General features: G+C 56.1%; 5 protein-coding genes across 5 annotated transcripts; 2 read left to right on the top strand and 3 right to left on the bottom strand.

Annotated features, from left to right (window-relative positions):
* Positions 1-310: 310 nt before the first annotated feature.
* On the bottom strand, positions 311-4004 carry VDAG_03944 (WD repeat-containing protein; the record flags this gene model as incomplete). Its single annotated transcript, XM_009654028.1, has 3 exons — positions 311-3271; positions 3413-3511; positions 3567-4004. The coding sequence occupies 3 exons, from the start codon at positions 4002-4004 to the stop codon at positions 311-313; spliced, it is 3498 nt and encodes a 1165-aa protein (XP_009652323.1).
* Positions 4005-5253: 1249 nt separating this feature from the next.
* On the bottom strand, positions 5254-7182 carry VDAG_03943 (cyclopentanone 1,2-monooxygenase; the record flags this gene model as incomplete). The annotated part of the gene is made up of 4 exons (XM_009654027.1): positions 5254-5691; positions 5839-6561; positions 6617-6990; positions 7050-7182. 4 exons carry the CDS (start codon positions 7180-7182, stop codon positions 5254-5256), a joined length of 1668 nt encoding a protein of 555 aa, XP_009652322.1.
* Positions 7183-7916: 734 nt separating this feature from the next.
* Positions 7917-9219, top strand: VDAG_03942 (beta-lactamase family protein; the record flags this gene model as incomplete). The annotated part of the gene is made up of 2 exons (XM_009654026.1): positions 7917-8739; positions 8801-9219. 2 exons carry the CDS (start codon positions 7917-7919, stop codon positions 9217-9219), a joined length of 1242 nt encoding a protein of 413 aa, XP_009652321.1.
* Positions 9220-10578: 1359 nt separating this feature from the next.
* Positions 10579-12636, top strand: VDAG_03941 (regulatory protein alcR; the record flags this gene model as incomplete). The annotated part of the gene is made up of 1 exon (XM_009654025.1): positions 10579-12636. The coding sequence occupies one exon, from the start codon at positions 10579-10581 to the stop codon at positions 12634-12636; it is 2058 nt and encodes a 685-aa protein (XP_009652320.1).
* Positions 12637-12928: 292 nt separating this feature from the next.
* On the bottom strand, positions 12929-15178 carry VDAG_03940 (long-chain-fatty-acid-CoA ligase; the record flags this gene model as incomplete). Its single annotated transcript, XM_009654024.1, has 3 exons — positions 12929-13031; positions 13088-14675; positions 14752-15178. 3 exons carry the CDS (start codon positions 15176-15178, stop codon positions 12929-12931), a joined length of 2118 nt encoding a protein of 705 aa, XP_009652319.1.
* Positions 15179-17968: the final 2790 nt, after the last annotated feature.

Below are 17968 nucleotides of genomic sequence, written 5' to 3'. Positions count from 1 at the left end.
CTGTAGGCGTGAAAGCCCTATATACTTAATTAGAAGGAGCAAACAGTGTTTGACACAGTTAATGCCACTATAGTTTCTCCATAGTGTGGAAGTTGTATCAGGAATGTGAAAATGGGTATCTGGATTGATAGCAAACGCCAAATAGCCTACTGAACGTAATGCAAAGAACCTATAGCCTCATCCCCTGAGACCCTATCAAAGCCCGAGCCGTCCAGCTCCATGTAGACGAAGAGACTTCAAAATCAAGTAATACACTATTCAGGAATCTTAACACCCCGCTGCCTCTCACCTCTTCCGGGTCAGGCTAGGTTTACTCTTCCTCATACTCAAAATCCCAGTCCTGAGCCTCCAACGGATCGTCGAGCTTAACGCCTTCCATCGCGAGCTCGAGCTGCGTCGACTCGGGGAGGGCCCGAAGGTCTAGGACTAATGCCTGGTTGCGCTGGTGCTGCTGGTTCAGGGGCGGAGATGCGGGTTCTGGGACGCGGAGCCTGCGTACGCGACCGGAGCTGCGGAACATGGTCTCGTTTTCCTGCTGCTTAGCTTCGGTGGCGGCGAGCAGCGGCTGGTTGGGGTCGCCGTCCTTGTGGAGTTCGCTGCGGTAGAAGCCGAGGGCAGCGTAGGCGGGCCCCTGGACGGCGCCTATGCACCTGTTCTTGTGGATCTGGAGGTTGCCCCGTACTACGTAGGCCCAGGCTCGATCGATGCCGGACTCTGACTCCGTCCCGACGGGGGGTGGAGGGGTAGGATGGGGTGTAAAGTTCTTAGGCACCCGAATTGACCGTGCTGTAGTGTGGACAAGGGACTGCGTTGCTGCAGGGATTTGGATGTACTTGGCGGGCTGATCGTCGGCCTTGTCCACAGACAGCAGCGAGACGCGCCCGCTTGCATCGCCAATGGCGAGTTTCGCGCGGTTCGGCGAGAAGACGCCCGACGAGATGGGGGCGTCGACCTGTAAAAGATCGCGAACGAGAGGCTTCTTACGATTTCGAACGTTCCACACTTTTACCATGCCGTCGGACCCTCCGGTATAGAACCGATCTTGTGATGTTCCCCAGGCAGTAAACTTGACGCCTGTATCGTAATTTCCGACGTCATCACCGATGGGGTTGCCATGTCGAAGCACGTGAATGGGGTTATCACCGCGTGCAGTGTCCCAGACATAGACATTCCCGTCCGTAGCTGCAGCCGTGATATAGCAACAGGACAGACTGCAAGGCATGATGGTGAGCTCGTTAATGTCGGAAGCCGGGCAGTCGAGGCACTGGACCTCGTTGAAGGCGCCATACAGCTCTGGTACATCCGCGGGTGTAAAAATACGAATCTGCGTTTTGACGCGGTCGTCAAAGTGCTTGCCAAATGGAGAGCTCGCCACTATGAAGCAGGGCTGAGTCGGATGCCAGGCGACCTCGAACACATTCTGGGATGAGCCTGTCATGACTTTGACACTTTTGCCCGTTTTGCAGTTCCATAGGCAAATCTCGCCCGAATTTCGCTTTTCGAAAGGGATGTCGTTGTCGTCCCCGGTGATGCTGCGAGGCGAATAGCCAACAAGGAGAAAGTGTTGCACGTCCTTAGCTATGCCCCACCGCATGGTTGCTGGGTAGTAACTCCATTTCTGAGGAGCTTGCGTTTCTTTGTCGTCTTCGTTCCACGCCCGGGTTCCGGACAGTGGGATGTAACCGCTCATCGAGACGTCATTGTCGTTGACGACGTACAACCTCACGGCCTCATGGGGAACGTCGGCTGCAGTAGCCACCCACCCAATTTGCTTGGAAACCTCGACAAAGTTAACGTGGCCCTTGTGCGGCCAAGTACCAAGACAGTCCATCCGAGCGCCGAACTTATCGACCTTCCAGATCTTGACCGTCTTGTCAAAGCTTGATGTATAAGCCCGGTCCCGCATGGCGTCATATGTCGAAGAGACGACAGATGCATACAGCCACGGGTCTTGACTCTCTCGCATAGCTTCGGTAGAGTTTTCGCCGCTCTCAACAACGGGCCGAGGAAACCGGTGGTCCGCATATGCTTGGAGCCTGCTGTCGGAGGGAGAATACAGAAGCAAGTTGCCAGGCTTGTTGTACTGCTGGTTATGAGAGTCAGAATGGGCAGTAGCACCACAAAGAAAGCTGTGGTCCGAGACCCAGGTAATGGTCATGATATCGCCAGCGCAGTTGTTCCAATCACCGCGGGATTCAAGTTCGTCCTCGAGAGCCTTCCTAAACTCATTGGTGAAGTTAACCAGCTTGCGGGTCCTGCCGAACCCGCGGTTGCCATCGACCTCGCGCGCGAACAGCAAGGACGGTATACGGCAGGCACGGACTCTAGCATTCTGTTCGTCGAGCTCGTCGAGCTCGAGACGTATAGCTACCTTGTGTCGATTGACCCTGTTTGCAGCAGCGTCTTCGAAGAAGTTGCTGATCGACACCTGATCCCTCCGTGAGAGGCCGTCCTTCAGGGCAAATGTGTTGGCGAGTTGGCAAATGTGTTCCGGATGCTTCCTAGCAAATCGTCGTATCTCTCGCAAAGCCATCTTGCCGCTCTGCGGCTGCCGTGCCAAGTATTTGCGCACTGCTTGCCGAGCAACCTCAACTTCCTCTTCCGTGAAGTCAACATGGTATGGCCAGCAGACGCTATGTTTTCGCTCCTCGAGAGGAAGCTGAATGAGTTTTGCAGCTCCTGCTTGTATAGATCGCCGTTCCTGCAATGCCAGATATGGGCGTTTGGGGAGAGACGCCCACGCCCCAGTACCCTTGTTGCTGTGCCGGGCAGCACCGTCCTTAGATGCCCGCTCTGGCTTGACCGATCTCTTGTATTTCCAGGCCGTTGCCCTTGCGTGCGATCGGAAACCTAGCGGCGAGACGGGGTTCGTTCTGAATGCTGCTCGGAGCTTAGTCTTGGAGCCACTCTTTTGCAGCGGTGTGGTAATCTTCGGTGGCAACACATCCTGTGTCTTTGCGGTGGATGGCAGGTGCGTCGGCTGCACAGGAGTCGGGGTTTGGACTGGTGCTGGATGTTGTGCAAGTGCGGGAGGATGAGAGTGCGCAATTGGAAGGTGTACGTGTTGTCCCGCAGTTGCTGCGACCTGCCCCGACACCGCATGTGGTCGACTATGGTCTGGTACGGCGTAAGACTCTCGAGGTTTTGACAGCGACTGCCATCCCATCCCGGCTCCCTGGGGTTGCTGATTCGGTGTAGGCACGGTTTGTTGGGGTATGGACGACGTGGAGCGCGAAGAGTGTCCGTTAGTATTGGTTGAATGTCCATACGACTAGTTCTTTGTCAGACACAACCTACACAATGGAAATTCGGCGGCAAGAGGTAAAAACAGCGTGGAAAGGGGGGTTAAGGGAAAGATGTGGAAAGAGGTCCATACAGGATCGCCCATCAGGGTGTTGACATATTCACCAACCTGCGCCTGCAGCTGTGCTTGGTACTCCTGGGAAAGGTAGCCTTGCGAAGCATTATATTGTGCGAGAAACATAGTGTCGGCAGCGAATACTCGTATTATCTGTTTGTATGCACCATAAGCCTTTGTTTGCTCGAGGAGGAAGGAGGGGCACTACCTTGTTCCCGAGTTTGCGCGTGTCGAGTAGGTCATCAAATGCCGGCTCGATAGCAGCAAAGCTGTCGAATTTGCGGTCTAAAGCCGTAATAACGTATCTCTTGATGCAGTCATTGAGCGATAGAGGAGGTCCTGGCGTCGGCTGCGGCTGCAGTCGCGGCTGCAACTGTGGGAGTCGCGGCTGCAACTGTGGGAGTCGCGGTGCGATCGCAACACGCTGTCGTTTGGCGGGCCGCTCTTCATGGCCCTTGTCTCGGGTTGCGACGCGCGGGCTGGTTGGGGGCGAGTCTCCCGTCAGGTCAATCACCACAGACTGATGTTGTTGTTGGAGTCGTTGTTGATGCTGTTGTGACAAGCTTGGACCTTGGCCAGTCTGTTTCGTGATAGCATCTGCATTCTGTGGCTGGCCACCGATTGCGGTCGGCGTGTCCATCGCCATCTTCATGGCGCGGTCATGCGCGATAGGCTCACCTAACTGACGTTGTAGGTTTGTAGGAGGTTAGTATTCAAGGGGGATTCCACTATTACTCCTCCCTCTCAGCGCTAGCTTGGAAAGCACGGACCCGATAGCAGAAATGCATAATTTTCTCTACTAAGTACTTACTACAAAGAGAGCTCTCGTTTCCTATTACCTTAAAAGAAGACCTAAAAATAGAACTCTAGTAAGTATAATAAGTAAATATTTATATAGTATCTACTATCTAGATAACTAAATTTTCTCATCAATGCCCTATCTCAGGCCGTTTACAAACAGCCTTCATATTCAAGTACACTAGAGTAAATCAATGTATAAGGTAGCTAAAGTAATTGATATTTTCGTACATCTCAATCACTTCTTGCAAGTGGAGTTACAGAGCAGCGCAAGCGACTATCAGTTTCACTCCAAGCTTCTTTGAATCAGGTCGCTAGATTCATACTAGTAGTATTAGACATCTTACATCTATCAGATGCAAGTAATCATAAGTGTAAGAAGAACTGTTATCCAAAACTAATGCACGTAGGCTTTATTTTGTGTGACCATGCTATGATGCATGACCATCGCGCGCATGTCACCTTAAGCGTTGCTAACAATGGGCAGTACGCAATCTACCCAATATGTACTAGCAAAGGGAGAAGGCTAGGAGATCCAGTCATCCATCCTAAAAGTCATCTTTGCAAAAACACGATCAATATACGAAATGACCTACCTAGGTACCTCAAGGTAGATGCGTCAGTTCGTGCCATGACGTCAGTCCGTGTCAGCGTCTTGGTAGTATTCGACCCCTTGACCTTCTTGGATGAAGCACTAGCAGATTAACTTTGATCCTCTCTAGATCCCTTTTCCAGGCTAAAGATGTCGTGACAGGCTTTCGACCCTCGTCGAGAAAATACAATGTGACACTAGCCACCTTGTGCTTTGGCAGCGCCACAGCCCGTGTGGTCGTGGAAACCCCACCCAGCTGTCGTGTAGCATTCTCGTGTCGCGTGCTACAGGTTTGACGCGTTCTTTTCTTAACAACCAGAAGGTGAATAGAGCATCCCTAATAACGATCTTTCTGATGCAAAAAGCTGAGAAGATGATTAATGGCTACCATGCGATAGTACATTAATTTCCTCTCAACCGGTATCCACAGGGGCGCACTGTGTGAGAGAGCTAGTGACCAGAATTGGCCTGACTGACGAGATACAGGGGGACCGATACTAAACTTTCACCCTTTGACGATCTCAAAGCCCTCCATACTGTTTAGCGCTTTGCGTATCTCAATCTTATACGCAGGAATACCACCCGTGTAGCACACAGGTTCAACCTTCTTTCCGGGTATGCTTCCGCCCATGTAGGTGGATCGCGTCGTTGGGAACAACGACTCGTTATTCAGCTCAAGGATGTGCTCCTTCCACTTGTCAGCGGCCTCGGGCTTGGGATTGATGTACCGGATATCATTGTGCTGCAGCTTGTCAATCATGTCAGCGATCCAGCGGCCTTGAACCTCGACTGTCGACGGGCCGTTGCTCAGGAGGGTTGGACCATGGACGCCGTAGATATGGAACATGTTGGGATAGCCGCTGACGGTGGTGCCGAGGTATGTCTTGGCACCGGAGACCCATTCTTCTTGGAGCTTGTTGCCATCGATGCTCTCGAGGCCGAGCTGCGTCATGACTATGGGGATTTTCAGCACGTAACTTCTCAAACGGATATGCATCGTGCCTCAGGGGGGCCGAAATACCTCCTGTCACGACATCCTGCGCACCAAAGTCAGCTGGGATACACGTCTCTTGAACGGACTAGGACTTACAAAGCCGGTGGCGATGGCGATGACGTCGAACTCTTGATGTGTCCCGTCCTCGAGAGTGATCCCTGTCTCGGTAAACTCCTTGATGCCGTTCTTGCTGATATCGACTAGATCGACTGAAGGGCGGTTGAACTGCTCAAAGTAGTCATCCTCGAGGCAAGGTCTCTTGACACCGAAGTAGTGCGGCATGACCAAGGGCGCAAGCAAATCTCTCAGGCGAGGGTCCCCGATGCGCGCCCTCGTCTTCTCCGCCCAGAATGCATACGAGGCCTCGTTGGCCTCAGGGTTGAACAGGTTATCCTTGTAGAGCGCCACCCAGTACCGGAAGCCGCCCTCTGCCCAGACTCGCTCGTACGTGGCCTCGCGCTGCTCGGGCGTGTCGTCAAAGGTGTTCTTCTCGATCCAGTCGTAGTGAAACCCGGCAAAGCTCGTCTCGCGTAGCTTAAACAGCTCCGGGTACACGACCTTGGCGCGCTCTTGCTCGGCGACTGTGAGCTGGCGGCGCCGCATGGGCACAGCAAGGTTCGGAGTACGCTGGAAGACAGTAACCTGGCCGGCCTTGGGACCCCAATTCTGGACAATTTGAACGCCCGAGGCGCCGGTGCCAATGACAGCACAGCGCTTATTCTTGACGTTGACCTCTTCGTCGGGCCAGAACGAGGAGTGGTGGACCACGCCCTTGAACTTGTCCATGCCAGGCCAGTCGGGAATGTAGCGTCGGGCGGCCTTTACACCAAGTCAGCATCGGGGTCATGATAAACGTGAAGCATTGGAGACTCACAAAGCCGGTGCCGAGGACGAGGAAGCGGGCTTTGGTCACTCGGCCATCCGCCGTGCGAACGTTCCAACGACCGGTGGCAGTGTCAAAGTGTGCACCCACAACAACCGTGTTGAAGGCGCAGTCTTTCTTGATGCCGAGGACCTTGTCGACATGGTCAAAATAGGCTCGAAGTTCGTCGTACCTAGGGTAGTTGCTCGACCAGTTCCAGTCCTTCCAGACCTCAGGCCACGAAAACTCGTACTCTGGCACCTCTGAGTCAACGCCGGCGCCAGGGTAGCAGTTCCATCGCCATGTGCCGCCGGTGTCGTTACCAGCTTCGAAGATCACAGACTTATAGCCCCGATCCCGGAGAGTCTTGAGCATGAAAATGCCAGCTGGATCCACCAGCATCAGCGTAGGTGTACGGTCAAGACCCGGGGCCAAGTCCACTTACCGAACCCGGCACCGACGATGAGGGCATCAACTTCCAGGTTCTCGGCGTACGGCCCGGTTTTCTCAGCATGTTGGGAAGAGTAGTCCGTCAGCTCAGTGTTGAACTTCTTACGGTTGGCAAGTGGTTCGCCCATGATTCATAGAGGTTTTCGAAGATTTGCTTGTGTAGTTTTCGTGTGTGGATGATTCTAAGCCAAGTCGTACAGTGTTGATCCGCTTGTTCTCGACTGGAATACCCCCTTGGCGAGCATTCTGACTCTTTCATTTATACCTGCCTGTACCAGGCAAGTTGCTCGTGCCAAGCGAGCTTGTGCCCCCTGCCTCCATGACACAAATGCCCATCGCGGGGTCATTGCGTCTCCGTAGCACCGAGAGTTTCCTAGTTGCGATACTCGCATTCTGCAGTGATACTGTTGCGGACGGCTTGCCGCAAAATGACAACGCCTTTGGTGGATGGCATTCACATCGCCAGCCGCAGAAAGCCAACGCTCCTGGTGGATCTCATGCACGACGTCCACCGCAAGCCCCGCGGCTGCGGCTCCCTCTGTCCGAGGTGTTGCGGAGCTGGCGCCGCACGCTTGGCCGATTACGGTAACAGTGATTTCGTATTGGTGTCACGAGTCAGTGATGCAGCGTCGTTGTGGGCGTTTTGCGGGGGTTCAGTCTGGAGTTGTGCGGGGGAACTGTTCGGGGATGTGTCTGAGTCTCACAGTGTGCTGTTGTTGGCCTGATGGTATATATTTCGACTTTTTGCGGATCCGAGAGGATGACGTTGAAAGCGTTGCTTGTTTGAATCTCTCTTCTCCGTTGACCGCTTATTCTACGCCACTTGTGCAGACTCTCACTCTTAGGAGTTCATACCTTGAAAATGCCTTTTGAAACGAAAGCCGTCGAGCGCCTCACAGCAATCGTCGATAATGCCTGCGCTGACGCAAAGTCTGACATCCCAGGCGCCACGGTTGTCATAATCGGCAAAGACGGAAAGGAGCTCTTTGCCCATGCGGCAGGAAAACGTGGCGTTGCTTCCAATGACCCCATGGCTCTCGACTCAATATTCTGGATCGCCTCTTGCACCAAACTACTCGCCGGCATCGCCTGTATGCAGCTTGTTGAAGAGGGAATCTTAAAGCTTGATGATGGCGATCACCTGGAGAAGCTGTGTCCAGAGCTCAAGGACCTCAAGGTGTTGCGGGCGGACGGCTCCCTTGAGGCTAAAAAGAAGAGTATCACACTGAGGATGCTCCTTACGCACACGGCAGGTTTCGGATATACCTTCTTCAACGAGCGACTCAGAGACTGGGCATTTCCGGCGGGAGTGGACGAGTTCTCAGGCCGGTTCGAGGACATGAAGACGCCTTTGCTTTTCCAACCTGGCGAGGGATGGGAGTATGGCGTTGGTATCGACTGGGCAGGCGTAGCGCTGCAGCGGGCGACAGGCCTGACATTGAACGAATTCCTGCAGAAGAGGCTATTTCAGCCGCTCGGAATCGTCGACATGTCGATGATTCCCGGTGAAGACATGCGCTCAAGGCTGGCGTACATGCATCAGAGGGATACTGATGGCACGCTGAGACCGAGAGACCATCTCCAGCGGCTGCCGTTGGTGATCGACCCCAACAATAGCGACGAGGTTGCCAGCGTATTCAACAGCGGTGGTGCCGGCATGTTTGCCAGACCGCAGGAGTACTGCAGTGAGTCTATCATCCGGTGACCAGACATGCAGCAGACATTGTACTAACGGCTACCGCACAGAGGTCCTGGCCGTTCTCCTGAATGATGGCACTTGCCCACGAAGTGGAGCTCAGATACTGCGCAAGGAGACGGTCGATGAGATGTTCCGTAACCAGATCCCTGAGTTTCCCAACTACAGCCGCCAGGGGATCCCGGCGGCAAAGCCTGACCTCACACTTCCGATGGGCGAGTTGTATCCGACGGCCGATAACGTGCCTCAGGGTTGGGGCATCACGTTCATGATGCCGAATGCAGACGCAACTGGCAGGTCAAAGGGCACAGGACATTGGGCTGGGTTGGCGAATCTGTGGTGGTGGTGTGACCGCGAGAATGGCATCGCTGGCATGGTGGCGACGCAGCTGCTGCCGTTTGCTGATGGCAAGGTTCTGAATCTGTGGGTTGGGGTTGAAGCTGCGGCGTATGAAGCTCTTCGGGCGTGATGGTGTGATGTTTGGCGAATCTGTTCAGGTCAGAAGTCAAGAAAAGAGTTTGTCTTAATCTTCAATGCTTCAATACCGATGATTCTCAGTGAACAGCGAGCCATGCGTGTGAGACGGCCTCGGTCGGTCTAGACGGTGGTTCTTGTATCATCGGCAATGGTGAAGCGGAGATTATGAGCGCTCGACACCACGAAGAACAGCAAGTGGTACCCACTGCACCTGCCTTCCCCGCTGCACCTGCCCCCTTCCCCGAGACAGCTGCCTGGTTGCCTGGGTGAAACAAGTGCAAAGAGGAAAGAGAAACAGGGCAGGTCCTAGTTCAGTAGTAGCTCCTGGGGGGTTGTCTGGAAGGGTCTGCCGAGGGTGGGTCCGGGGTAGCGGAGCCAAAATGCGGGGGTGACAACTCAGGCGGGGGCCGCAGGTCATGCCTGCCCCGTCTTGCGTCTCCCTTATCCACTCCTGCCTTCCTCCCCTGACTTGGTGGGATGAACCCTACTCGCGTCTTCTCGTCTGTCCCCCTTCACATTTACACTGCCAAGAGTAATTGGATACCACCTTGCGCTTGGGGATGCGTAAATATCACAATGCCTGCGACCAATGTCGCAAGTCCAAGAGGGCTTGTGACGTTCCTCGACTCGTACTGTCAGAGCAGACACCCGGCAGTGCCATATCTCACCTAGATCAAAGTCTCCAACGTGAGTGCCTCGCATCCCTCGATGAATCGGACTCCGGACAGTCCTATCCCAAGTTGTAACGCTTATCGCTGATTTATACCCAGCACCCAAGGTTCGACCATGTTCCTACTGTCAAAAGACGAACAAGACGTGTACCGTTGAATGGGCATGGTCACAACTCAAAGTTGCCAGTGCTATTGAAGCAGCCTCTCGCGGTGACCTTGGACTCGATCATGCAAGTCGCTTTCCACATGTAACACCAACAGAGCCATTCGCACATAACGAACCATGCCTTGGACAGGTGGCAAGCGAGGCTTCGTGGCAACGGACCAACCTCCAAACAAGTCTTCCCGTTGATCCAGCTGTGGCCTTTATCGATCTGGGCGAGCCTCTCAACTTTCCTACCCAGCCGCAGGACATGCTACTCTTGAACTTTGAACCGAACCTTTACGCAGGGACGCCTGAACCTGTCGACATTGCAACCACAGAAATCGACCCTGCAGCTTCAGGGACGCTTGGAGTACCATTCCGGGAGTCCTTGGCCGGCCACGTACCTTTCGTCTGGCCTCTACCGCAACCAGACATTGATTGTGACGCCCGTGTCAGCGTCTCCGGGTCCACAGAACTCACAAATCCCTTCGAACACTCACCTCAAGACTTGACTTCATCGCCCCTCTTTTCAGAAATGTCCGATCTTCCAGCAGAAATACCAGGGGAGCGAGCATACAAACGCCGGAGACGGAACCGCCGGCCTTCGAGCCCCTCACTGTCCCCCTTTTGCGCCTCCAACGCCCTCGTCTCCAGAACCAACAGCGGCTTCATCTCTACCAATCTTCTCCAAATATACCATGACGTGCTCGAACACAGCCTATCCTGCTGGCTCACCGAAGTGACATGCCCTTACAAAGACGCCCGCGGCAGGGACGAAGGACGCAGACTCGCCGAGTGGGGGCCTTCGTGGTCGAACCGCATATTTCACCGAACTGTCAAACTTGACCGCGCTGCGCAGACCGCGGGCCTGGTGAGAATGACGGCATTAGAAGGCCGATCTGCGGACAGAGCGCTCCATTTTGCCATCATGGCGTTTGCTACGCAGTGGGCGCAGGGAAGCCGGCGACAAGGCGAAACCTATCCAGTCCCACGCTTTGCCTCACCGGATGAGACCTTTGACGAGCTTGTTGAGGAGAGCTTCGATCGTGACCTGCAGCGTTACTTTTGGAACCAGGCCAAGAAGGCGCTGCAGGAGACGGAACACATTGAGTGTTACAGGGTCGCAGCTGCTGAGATGGTACTCGGTCTCGCGCAGAGGCCATGGGCGCAGGATGACGTCGATGACTTTCTCGGCGAGCGTGAGCGTGCGCGAACCCCGGATGGTGCCTTCGAGACGGGGTCAATCATGTCGAGAATCGCGCGCGCCATCTCGAGGGACGGTCCTCCCGTCTATATTGAGAGGGCTACTCGAAAGATGCATATTCTCAAGTCTCGCTTCATTTCAGCTAGCCAAAAGGCAGCCAAGGCACAAGGGCGTGCCACGACCCAAGCCCTGCATATCATGACACCCGAAAACGAGACGACAGTTGGATTACTCTACTGGCTCGCCGTCATGTTCGACACGCTCTCCTCGTCCATGGACGAGCGTCCCGTGACGGTGACGGACCAAGACTGCCAGCACGACGACCTCCCGCCCAGCGAAGCAGAAAATGATAGGTGGCATGTCGACCTCTTCATCAAAGACACGCTAGAGGCGCCCTCTCAGCGCCTACGCTGGCCGTGCTCCTACGAAGACGCAGCCGAGGCCGTGACGCGCTCAGGTCCCGTCAAGGTCCTACTGTACCGCCACGTCTCCTACCTTCAGTCCCTCCTCCGGCGGGGCCAGACGGGCGCGCGCATCGAGGAGACTCTCGCGGCCACGACGTCGCTCTATCGATACTGGAACGTCACGCACGGCGCCTTCTTCCGCGACCTGCTGCGCGACTTTGACGCCGTGCCTGGCCGCATACGGAGCTGGTTCTTCTGCATCTCCGCCCACTGGCACCTCGCCGTGCTCATGTTTGCCGACCTCGTCGAGCAGATTGACGACGAGGGCCTCGGTCTGCCGTCAGCGGGCCGCAGGCGCGCCGCTGCCAGGATGGTGGCCGCCATGCGGGAGACGAGCGTCAGGGAGCTGGCGGAGCTGGCGGGCGTCGCGACGCCCCGCGCGGCGGGCACGGAGCCGCACCTGCCGGGCTTCCACCACGCCGTCAATGAGGGGACCGTCCTCGCCGAGCCGTGGACCATCATCCTCATTAGGGCCTTCTCGCGGGCGGCGGTGCTGATCATGGAGGAGGCGGACAGCTATCGACGGTACGGCCTGGTGCGGACGTGGGGCGGGCCGCATGAAGGGTGGAACAGCCTCGAGCGCGCTGACGACTGCATCCGGACGCTGTTCTACCTGGGGAAAAAGTCGGACATGGCGAGGCGCGTGGCTGATATCCTCTCGGACGCGCTGGCATCCCTCCGTCTCGCCGACGACGGACCACCACCGCTCGGTGGCCATGGCGGCGACGGCGCGGCCGGCCGAGGCGGCGGCGGCAGCACATCGCTAGGAAGCGAGGGCACATCGGCAGCGGTTGGGAGTTCCTCAACCGAGAGCTCGACTGCGGCGACGGGGAGCGACATCGCGTCGGCGGGCGGTTGGGCCGAAACGGGAACGTACTGGAATGTATCATCTATCGGGGGTGCGGGTTTGGCGATTTGCGGTTGAATCAGGTCAGCTACTATGGGATGGGACAAGTTAAAAATGCAGAATACTTGTAATCATGACAAACAGCCCAGATCTTCCGATATCGTCATGCGTGTATGTTTTTGCACAACGCAATTTGGTTCGCACAAGACAGCAAAACCACGACAACGAATATGAATGTGCCAATCGAAGGGCGTGACGCTCAAATTTCAGACTATGATCGGATATGATACAAGCTTCAACAACTTCCGACATACGATGTTGGTCATGGCAGCTCCGTTGCAGCCAACTCCATGGCGACACCACGCGCCGCTTACAGCTTGGCCTTGGTCGAGGTCTCGGCCTCAACCTCGGTGTACATGCGGTCAATCTCGGCGCGGAAGGCCCTGGCCGTCTGCGGTCTCTTGAGCTTGAGCCTGCATCGACATGATTAGTAAAAGTCTCATTGTCAAGAAAGCACGCGAGTACATACGTCGGTGTCAGGAGCTCGTTGTCGATGGTGAAGGGATCGATGGCCAGGTGAATGGCGCGCACGCGCTCGTAGCTGTTGAACTTGTGGTTGCGGCCAATCTTGTCAATCTCGGCGAGCAGCGCCTTCTTGACCTTGGGGTCCTGCGCGGCGGCCTTGAGGGCGGCCGTGTCGGTCTTGTCGATGGTCTTCTTGAGCTGCTTGCTCGCAAATGGCGCAAAGTTCTCGGGGTCGATGCCAAAGACGGCGACGAGCGTGGACTGCTGGGGGTCGCCGTGGACGTAGGCCGTGGCGAGAAGGCTGGAGCTGCCGAGGTAGACGTTCTCGATGCGCTCGGGGGAGATGTACTCGCCCTGGGAGAGCTTGAGGACGTTCTTCTTGCGGTCGACAATCTTGAAGCGGCCGAGGCTGTCGACCTCGGCAATGTCGCCCGTGTGGAACCAGCCTTCGGCGTCGATGGCCTTGGCCGTCTCCTCGGGGTTCTTGTAGTACTCCTTGAAGATGTTGGGTCCGCGGAGAAGCAGCTCACCGCGAGGGTTGGGCTTGTCGGTGACGTTGTACTCGAGGTCGGGAACGGACTCGAGGCAGATCTCGTTGCAGTAGCAAGGGGCGCCAATGTTACCGGTGGAGAAGTCTGTCTTGTGCTGGATAGAGGACACGGCGTACGACTCGGTGAGACCGTATCCCTGCATGAAGTTGTTGCCGAACGCAGCGCGGAGGAACTCCTGGACCTCAGGGTCGAGCTGAGCACTGCCGCTGATCATGCTGTGAGCCTTGGTGAGACCGACAGCCGCCCTGACCTTGGGGGTCCAGATCTTGTCGTAGAGGAAATGCGTGTTGTGGGCCTTGCCAGCGGGCAGCTTCATCGAGGCCTTCTTGGTGTCGATGGCGCGGCGAGACAGAGCGCCCTTGAAGCCGTCGGCCTGAACCGTGGCCACCTTGATAGCCGAGTTGAAGCGGTTGAAGAGGCGAGGTACGGAGATGAAGCCGGTGGGCTGCAGAATCTTCATATCATCGACGAGGCCGAGGACATCGCCGCGGAAGAAGCCGATGCTGGCACCTTCTGCCAGGGCAATGGCATCAATCATGCGGCCGTAGATATGAGCCAGAGGAAGGTAGGACAGGTGAATGTCGACGTGAGAAACGGTAGAGAAGGCCCTGCCGCCGGACACGGCAGCGACGGCGTTGGCGTGGGTCAAGACAACACCCTTGGGGAATCCGGTGGTGCCGGATGTGTAGTTGATGGTCTGGAGATCCTCGGGGCGAGGGGGGTGCATGTGGCGGCCAGAGCGGAGACCAATGGCCTCGACATCGGCCATGGAGTAGATCTTGATGCCAAGGTTGGCAGCAATGTCGGTCAGGACGGAGAGCTTGGAGTGGCCGGCCTGTTCACCGGCATCGAGGACATCGAGCGAGATAAGGGCCTTGAGGGTGGGCAGTCTCGGAGCGAGCTTCAGGAGGGTGGCAATGTGCGGCAGCGAGGTGACGACGGTGGTCAGTTCGGCGTGGTTGATGATGTACTCGGTGGTCTCGGGACCCAGGGTCTCGTAGAGAGAAACGGTATATAGAGACTGCGAGGCAGCAGCGAGATCTGGATATGGAGATCAGCATTTCTGTCACACTTTTTCCATGCATGGCACTCCGTGTCTCTCGCCATTGTAACGTACCGGTGATGTGCCACTCGGGGCGGTTCGGCGACCACAGGCCGACACCATACTTCTCTCGGGTCTCACCGAGCTCGCGGTGAACCTCGACAAGACCAGCGCCAAAGTTCTTGCGGCGCTCGGCGACCTCACTGTAGGAAATCCAGGTGTACTTGTTCTCCCAGTCGCGCGTCGCCGGATCCCAGGCACGGTGGCCGAGGCAGCGCCAGTTGGGGTACTTTTGAGCGGCAGCCTCAAAGGTGTCGTGCATGGTCTGGATGTTGGGGTCGAGGGTTGTCATCAGAGGACCGTCGCGGGCGCGCCAGTGGCGGTAGATGGCGGAACGACCCTCCTTCTCGGAGCCAGGGATGGGTAGGCCATAGGGAGAGCCGGGCGGCGGGGGCACAGACAGCTTCTTGATGAGCGCGGTGGTGTCGACGGCGGGAGCCATGTTGGCGAGGTTGTGGTGATGGGATGCTTAGGGAGGGGGCCTTGAGGAGGAGGAGGAGGAGGAGGGGATGGTCGCAGACGGAGCGTGGGGAGCACAATGGCTGCAGATGGGGTGCTCAGTTGTGTCGAAAATGGAAAAGATACAGGAGGAAGAAGAGGACGATGATGGGCTGGGCGACGATGAATGGAGGGCTTCTCGACCTGGAGTTGAAGATGGGGAAGGACAGAGATGAAATGAGGAGAAAGGCTCCGAAGGCTCGGACTGCTTTCCTTGGACGACGTGAAGGCCGAGGAGCTCAGGACCAATCCTCAGCTGTGCCTCGGCACCTCCACAGTGGGCCTGTGGGCGCCCCGCCAGAGCCCGGGGTTTCCGCACTGCGCCCTGTGTGACCAAGGTATATGTACAGCAGAGTAGCCGTCGCCCTAGGCCCAACCTGGTGCTTGTTCCCCGTGGCAAACCGAGGCGCTGTCTCTGGTGCGAGGTGCGAGGTGCGAGGTGCGAGAGAAAGATGACTGATCAGTCGTTGCGAGCTCGCCATGTTGAAATCCATGTCGGCATGCATGTCTTGTGTTGACATGTTTGGCATGCGAGAGGCACCCGTAAGCGAATGGCTTCACAGCAGTCTTCAGCACTGTATTTAGGTACCCTCAGTGCTGCTACCCCTTACGCCGCGCCTGGCTTGCTGACCTTGCGTACCGCCTTATTCGTAGGTAATGCGGGCCAGATCACCGGGATGCTACCTACCAGGCAACCAAGCAAGCCAGGTACCGTTCTGCTCAATACTACAGGCACATAAAGAAGATTGACTCATCCTCAACCTTCGCTCAGCTGACACGAGATGCCTCTCTATTCGCCTGCTCAATGCCAAATCCTCTCACCTCAGCCACGGCCGTCCTTCCAATCCTCAACCATCCAACAGCGAATGAGAGAAGCTAGAAATCGTGCTTACGCTGACCCTCAACCGGAAATGAGGTACCCCAGCTTTCACATGCAAGGATCTATCTGTCTTGAGCACCGCTCGCCCCGGTTTCTCTGGCCAATACCGACGAGCCACAAGCGACCAGACCCCGATGATCGCCCATCCGATTCCTCCGATCCGGGCGCCGGGCTTGCCGGGCTTTCCAGCTGCCCGCTTTCTTCGCGCGCAGTCGTGCCGTTCGGCGACGTGGGTCACCTGGTTGAGCCACAAAGCCACCATTGCGTATCAATCTTGTACCGCGAGGTGTCAACCATTGCGTATCAATCTTGTACCGCGAGGTGTCAACCATTGCGTACCTACCTGATAATGGGAAGTCGGATTGAACAATGCTAAAGCAACCTTTCCCTTTCGAGGCCATCCTACCAGGAGGCAATGTCTAAGGTAAAACGCCCGCCCATATACATGTACGCTCCCATTTTCCTTCCATCATTCGCCCTCACATCGTCGGCATGCCAAGACGAACCAGCCCGCCATCTGGTCTCTAAACCTGGGAACGTCTCTCCCTCCCTCTCTCTTAACCCGGAAGATCGGCTCTCGCAACCCTCTCCATCTGTCTCCATCTGGCCATCCGATCATTTAGACCAAAAACCTGAAGACCGACGCGCATCGTCTTGGCATGCTGAAACTGGTCCTGACGTCAAACTTCAGACGATGTCCATCTAGGCATCGCACTTGAGTCGAGTCCTTATGAACGACTGAGGGCTGACAGTCAAACTTGCCGACTTGATCGGAGCTCGGCCTGGTGGGGTCGGTGCTTGTCCTGCATACCTTAGGTAGACAATGAGCAGGTCGAAACAGAGCATGCTCCCCTGAATGTCGATGCAGCGCATGCCGTACCTTTTGAACCAACCCTGCCATGTTGCTATTTTGACGTCGACTCGCTTGAACATGCAGCGATCATAGCATGGAGGCAATTTGGTAGTCAGGCAGCCCGCCCGCCAATCACCCATCCCATCTTCGCTGGGTCCCCAAACGCATGGGCGCGCCCCCGACAAGTGCGTTGTTTCGGGTTGACCCTCAAACCTGGCCATCCGGCACCGCGTGCGTGCACACGCCTTATGCGCCCCCTCAGCCCAGAAGTCGTAAGTAAGGGGGGCACGATACCGCCCGAGTGACGAAACAGACGACGGGGGTCCTCCCACCAGACAAAAGCGTCTCGACTGCCGCCGCCCCCCCTGAGGAACTGCTTGGCATTGTCGTGATTATCTATCGTCTCGACTCCCGCGCTTTGCAGGTTTCATTCTCTCTCATCTCTGTCTCCTCCTCTCTTTACCTCCCTCTCTTTCCATATTCCTCATCCCGCCTCTCGTTCCATCAACCTCGTTGAGCAGGGCTCTCGTATTCGACGATTCTCCTTTCGTTGTACATCTTTACTCGCCAAAAGTGAGCTTGCCGGTTGAGTTCGCTGGAGAAAAATTGGGAAACGTTGCGATCGCTTTACGATAAGACAAAACCAATACGCAGTTAAACCTACGAGAACAAAAATGGCGATTAATCTGATGCTTCCTCTGAGGGTCGTCCAGGCCTTCCTGGCCATGGCCGTGCTCGTCCTGTCGGCCTATGGTACGTCCAACTCGCCTTTCGTCGCTCACCACGGGCGTCACTAACGCGCAGCAGTGGCCAACTGGTACAACGTGAGCACTCTGACGGCGTCGCCGCCGCAAATCAACTTTCTCATCGTCTCGCCCCTGATTTCTCTCCTGTCGATTGTCTATCTGGAAGTCGTCCCGCGTTATGCTCCACGTGGTGAGTTGCTTCCTGTTCATTTTCCACTTGCGAGACGCTCAGCGTGCATCAAAGATGAGAGGAAT

Source organism: Verticillium dahliae, genomic scaffold (assembly GCF_000150675.1).
Source record: "Verticillium dahliae VdLs.17 supercont1.6 genomic scaffold, whole genome shotgun sequence".
Lineage (NCBI taxonomy): Eukaryota > Fungi > Ascomycota > Sordariomycetes > Glomerellales > Plectosphaerellaceae > Verticillium > Verticillium dahliae.
Note: the sequence above shows the minus strand (reverse complement) of the source record. Positions and strands in the feature narration are given on the sequence as shown.